This window comes from Carlito syrichta, unplaced genomic scaffold (genome assembly GCF_000164805.1).
Source record: "Carlito syrichta isolate Samal-C Ts95f unplaced genomic scaffold, Tarsius_syrichta-2.0.1 Scaffold316208, whole genome shotgun sequence".
Classification (NCBI taxonomy): domain Eukaryota; kingdom Metazoa; phylum Chordata; class Mammalia; order Primates; family Tarsiidae; genus Carlito; species Carlito syrichta.
Window position 1 is genome coordinate 504,826 of NW_007260304.1, and position 6,076 is coordinate 510,901.

Consider the following 6,076-nt stretch of genomic DNA (forward strand, 5'->3'; position numbering starts at 1 on the left):
TGCCCAGGCGGGTCTCGAACCCGCGGGCTCAGGCAATCCACTCACCTTACCCTCTCAACAATCCCACCTTAGCCTCCCAACAATCCCACCTTAGAGGGATTACAGGCTGAGCCACCGAGCCTGGCTTACTTTTATATTTTTTAATGGTGGGGAGAAAATCAACAGAAGCTTAGTATTTCCTGTGCATGGAGATGACACTCAACCCAAATTTCAGGGTCCATAAACAAAAGAACATAGCCCTCGCACCTGTTCATGACAAAGTCAAGCTGTGTCAAATGCAGCAAGTGTAAGTGGTTGCCTCACAGACCCCATGGCACACAAACCTTAAAATACTTACTATTTGGCCTGAAGCAGAAAAAGTTTGCTGACTGCCGACTGAGATCTATCCTCCCAACAACGCAAAAAAGTAGGCTTTAGTGAACACCACAAGTGATAGTGGTGGGATTTGAACCCAGATTTTTTTTTTTTTTTTTTTTTGAGTCAAGTTCTCACTCGGACGCCCAGGTTGGAGTGCAGTGGCACAACCATAGCTCATTGCAGCCTCTACCTCCTGGGCTCCAGTGATATTCCCACCTCAGCCTCTTGAGTAGCTGGGACTGCAGGTATGCACCATCACGCTGGGCTAACTTTAAATTTTTTGTAGAGATGAGGGCTCGCTATGTTGCCCGGCTGGTCTTGAAATCCCGAACTCAAGTGAGCCTCCCATCTTGGCCTCCCAAAGTGCTGGGATTTCAGGGGTGAGCCACTGAGCTGGGCCTGCACCTAGGTCTTCCTAGCTTCAAAACACTCGGTCAGCCATGATACATCCACAGGTGTATCGATACACCCCACAGACTGGATGCCCTGGGGTGGTGTGCATGGGTCTTAGTCTATGAAATGCACTCAAGGAAGGGGTGCAGGCAGAAGAATTCAATCCCTTTCAAATGACTCTGCTGTTACATCTGAGGCCTGGCTTCTAGCCCCTTCTGCCCCACTGATCTTTATCAGCTTGACCTTGGGCTTCCTGGTGAAGCATTTAGTACAAACACAGATTTTGGAATCAGAATATGAGGAGGACCCAAAAAGACCAGAATTTATTTGAAAAAAAAAAAGTGTGTATTTATTCTTACATGTTGACACTTCAGTCACCTTCCAAGTACTCTCCATTGGATGCAATACACCTATTGAGATGCTTCCACTGCTCACAACAGTTTTTGGAGTCATCCTTTTTGATGCCTTTTAGTGATTCTGCCATTTGTTGTTTAGCCTTTTCCACATAGGCAAAACATTTCCCTTTGAGAGTCTTTAATCCAAGGAAACAAACAAACAAACAAAATCGCTCAGGGTGAGATTGGGTGAATAGGGAGGGTGGGGCATGAGGGTCATGCCATTTGGGTCAAGAACTACTGAACACCCAGTGCAGTGTGGGCAGGTGCATTGTCATGGTGGAAGAACCAGTCACCTGTTTGCCAAAACTCGGGAGGTTTATTCAGCAAATCATGATGCAACCTTCTCAAAATTTCCAGATAAGCCAGACATGGTGTCTCATGCCTGACATCCCAGCACTTTAAGAGACAGAGGTGAGAGGATTGCCTGAGCCCAGGGGTTCAAGATCAGTCTGGGCAACTGGGTGAGACCAGTCTCTACAAAAAAAAAAAAAAAAGCCGGGAATGATGGCACATGCCTGTAGTTCCAGTTGCTTGAAAGGCTGAGGCAGAAGAATCCCCTGAGCCCAGCTGGTCGAGGCTGTCATGGCCGTGAGTGTGCCACTGCAGTCCAGCCTGGGCAATAGAGTGAGACTCCAACATAAAAAACAACAACAACAAATATAACTTCTAGATAAAAACTTTGGTTGACTGTTTGATCCAGAGGAACAAATTCCGAGTGTACTACAAGGGCTCACCCTCTGAAAAATAATTCCGAATTTTTTTGGGGTCCCTCCTCCTACCCTAGATTCTAACCCCAGTTCTGCCACTGACTAGCTGCGCTGTCTTTGGGAGCCCCATTTCCATTTCCGTGAACCTCAAACAATGGGACTTTCCTTGTTCACGTTTTTGGTGGATTGAATAAAAATCCCCATGCTATCTATTCCTGCCCCACATTCCACATTTTTTTTCCCTCTAGGCCACTATTTTTCCATTTGAAAAATGATGAGACCTTTCTGCTCTGACACTCCAGGATTGTGATATCTTCCATGTCTTATTTTAGCTACATGTCTGGCTGCACACGCCGCGATCTGAGTTTGCATGAAGATTGCACCCCAGTTTCTCTGGAAAAGGTCTTGCCAGGTGAGGTTGAAGGCACGGGGGAGGATCAGCCTCGAGAAACCTGGAGGAGGGATGGGGAGGACGGACGAGGAGGAGCCTGCAGAAGGGGGTCCTGAGGACCCCTTGACAACTACTTGTACTGCCACTGAGAACAAGGGAGGCCAGTGTGGGCCCCGGGGGACAGGATGGAGTTGAGAAACACAGGAGGGTTTATTCAAAAAATATCAACTGGATTACAAGGACCTGATTTGAGTTTAATTAAGTGATGTTGAATTAATTTCAACTGAACTGAAGAACTGAGTCAGAATGAATTGGGATTCGCAGGGCTGGACCAGTGGAGCTGTGTGCTGTAGCTGGGTTGATCTGGGCGGAACTTAGCTGAACTGGGCTGAATTGGATCAGGCAGGAAAAAACTCTATCAGAACTCTGGACACCCAAGGCTTCTGGCACCAGTTTATGCTGGTATCTTGGACAATGGCCTGCACAACTGGGGCCTCAGTACCCCCATTTTCTTGTGATTGCTAATAGTAACTCCTAGGTCAAAATGTTAGGAGATAGCTGTGAGATCACACTGGCAAAAGAGCCTTCCACCTCAAAGGAAAAAATAATAATAATGACATGGGCCAGGCATGGTGGTTCATGTCTGTGATCCCAACAATTTGGGAGGCTGAGGCAGGAGGATTGTTTGATCCTAGGAGTTTGAGACCAGTCTGGGCAATCTAGTGAGGTCTTGTCACTACAGATAATCTAAAAATTAGCTGGGTGTGGTGGTGCATGCCTGTAATTCCAACTACTCAGAAGGCTGAGGCGGGAGGATCGCATGAGCCCAGGAGATCGAGGTTGCAGTGAGCTGTGATCGTGTCACTGCGATGCAGCCTGAGTGACAGAGATCATGATTCAAAAAAAAAAAAATGCCATGCATGGCAAAGCATGCAGGGTGATGTCTATTGAGGTTTGAAGCTTACTTTGAAATCCATCTAAAAATAAGATAGCTTGATGGATGGTGAGACATCTGGCTAGATCTGGCTGAATGGACAGCCACAGGACAGTGCAAATATGGGAATTTGCTAACGGTTGACTCCAAGGGGTGGCTGCATGGGTGTTTCCTACAAAATTCCTTTGACTTTTCTCTTGATTTGAAAAAATGTGGAATAAAATATTGCACAGAAAATAAAAAGCCTTGTAAACTGTTAATTGCAGTTTATCAGCAGTGGTTAAAAATACAGCCTCTGGAAGCGAGTTGCGTGAGTTTGGTTCCCAGCTCTGCCTCTCACTGGCTGTATGGCCCTGAGCAAGTGACTTCATCTCTCTGAGTGTTTGTTTCCATATCTGTAAAATGGGGCTATTAATAATATTTACCTCATAGGGTTGTTATGAGTATCAGAACAGAGCCTGGTGTTTAATTAGCACCCAATAAGCATTTGCTATGATTTGGTCCTTTCAACAACGCTGTGTAATGGGCACCAGTATCTCCATTTCACAGAGAAGGGAAGCCAGGACCAGAGAGGTTCTGCAACTCCTCCTGGGTCACACAGCAAGGAAATGACTTTGTAAGTGGAAGAGGGACCACACAGCTTCCTAAAACTTCAAATAGTCCCCCAGCCCACGAGTCCTTCCCTTAGGCTCACCCGATAGGATGAAGAAGATGCCAGAAACGAAGGCCAGGATGGTCCTCTGTGGGCGGATGTGGCCAATGTTGCTGATGACGAAAGCCGTGAACACAAGGAAGAGACTGACCATGGGGAAGGGAGTGGCTGTGCGCACTGTCTCTGGGGAGGGAGGACAGGGAGAAGCAGGAGTGAGGGGAGAGTCTCTGGTGGGACACTTCTCCAGCCTTGACCTCTCTGCTTGTACCGCCCCTACCCCTTGGTTTGACTCCCCCCCTTTCCATTAACTTCTCTTCTTTCCCATTGACTTCTCCCTTCCCATGGACTCCTCCCCTTTCTGATCGACTCCTCCCCTTCCCAGTGACTCCTCCTCTTTCCATTGGCTCCTCCTTTTCTCAGTGACTACTTCCCTCTCCCATTGACTTCTCCCTCTCCCATTGACTCATTTTCCAGTTGACTCCTCCCCTTCCCAGTGACTCCTTTCTCACTGGCTTCTCCCTTCCCACTGTCTCCTCCCCTTTCTGATTGACTCCTCCCTTTCCCAATGACTCCTCTCCTTCCTATTGACTCCTTCCTTTCCCATTGATGCCTCCTTTTTCCATTGATCCTCCTCTTTTCATTGATTCATTTCCTTTCCCATTGACTCCTCCCCTTCCCATTGTTTCCTCTCTTTCCCACTGACTCCTCCCCTTTCCCATGGACTCCTCCCTTTCTCATTGACTCCTCTTTTTTCCCACTGACTCCTCCTGTTCCCATGGACTCCTCCACTTCCTCTGATACTTCCATGGCAGAACCCCCCCCAGCCACACAGGCCACATTTCCTTTGGTTTGGTTCCATCCCTTCCCTACAGACTCCTCCCACCTACATCCATCCCTTTCAACCTGACCCCTTTGTCCTGTCCTAACCACTCTGCCTTCCCTCAAGTCTCCATCCCTTCCCTTCGGTCCCATCCTTCCCTAGTCCTGCCCTTTCTCCCAGGACTGACTCCGTGATCTTGCCCCCCTTGCTGCTTATGCCCTCCTACATCCCCTCACTCAGAATGTTTTCCGTGTTTTCCGTCACCAAGTTGATCTCCGGTTCAAGGAAATATTCTGAGGCCACACAGCGACCCTTCTCCCGACCTGGGGGGGAAAAAAAGGCAGGGCTGGATGAGAGGCTCCTAAGCTCTAGGCAGGCTGTCAGGGGAAGGACCGATGGTGGGGAGACCCCAGGATGGGAGGTGTGGTGCCTAACCCAAGGGTTAATTTGTACTGCTCTCAGGGGATTGGAAAGGGGGTGGGCAGGATGTCTGGAAGGGAGCCCCTCTCATGAGCTGATTGACTCCTTCTAGAGACCCCAGGGTAGGAGAATAGGGCCAGAACCCTGGGTCCTAAGTCAGAAGGGGTCTGTGGACCACGACTTGGGGATCTCTAAAGAAGAGAAGGTCTGGGAAGCCAGGAGTCCTAAAAGGAAGGGATTCTGGTGGCTGCTGGGAAGCGTGGATTCTTTTATATTGCCTAACCAACACTGGAGCTGTCCGGGGACCTAGTTCTGAACCTATACTGCTGATTATTTTTTTGGAGTTGGGATCTCACTCTGCCATCCAGGCTAGAGTGCAGTGACACGTTCACGGCCACTGCAGCCTCGACCTTCTGGGGTCAGGCAATCCTTCACCCCAGCCTTCCAAGTAGCTGGAACTACAGGCAAGAGCCACCACACCTGGATAACTATTTGATTTATTGTAGAAACGAGGTCTCGCCATGTTGCCCAGGCTGGCCTCAAACCCCTGGGCTTAGACAATCCTCTCACCTCCACCTCCCAAAGTGCTAGGATAACAGGCATGGACCAACGCACCTGGTCTAGACTATGAATTCTAAGGGAGGCCTGCAGAATCCCCTGGGGGGGGCTTAGGGGCCTGGAGTTTGTGCATCGGGGCCCTAGATTTGGTGCATCAAGGACCCCGGGCAGACTTGTGAACTCCCAGGAGAGAAACAAGAGCCATTTCTGGATTTCTGGAGCCCAAGGGATAGGAGGACTATGGCTCAGGGCTCTTGGGTCCCAGTGGGGCAGGTGAGGGTCTACCTGCGAAGAAGCAGACGCGCCAGAGGCCAGCGTGCAGCGCCATCTTGACCTCGGTGGTCTGGTTCTGCGGCAGCACCGTGCCCTCCTCCATGTACAGCCAGTAGTCAGTGCTGACCGCGATGCCCACCAGGAGCAGGCCGCACGCCCCAAACACGCTGCTC

General features: G+C 49.6%; 1 protein-coding gene across 1 annotated transcript in view; it reads right to left on the reverse strand.

The window, feature by feature from the left end:
• CACNG7 (calcium voltage-gated channel auxiliary subunit gamma 7) overlaps window positions 1-6,076 on the reverse strand; it is a 28,291-nt gene that overhangs the window by 22,030 nt on the left and 185 nt on the right. The window contains exons 2-4 of the mRNA XM_021706901.1: window positions 5,916-6,076; window positions 4,889-4,975; window positions 3,875-4,015 (exon numbers count right to left, since the gene is read on the reverse strand). Of these exons, the coding sequence (XP_021562576.1) occupies window positions 3,875-4,015; window positions 4,889-4,975; window positions 5,916-6,076 (389 nt within the window). The remainder of the gene's footprint in view (window positions 1-3,874; window positions 4,016-4,888; window positions 4,976-5,915) is intronic.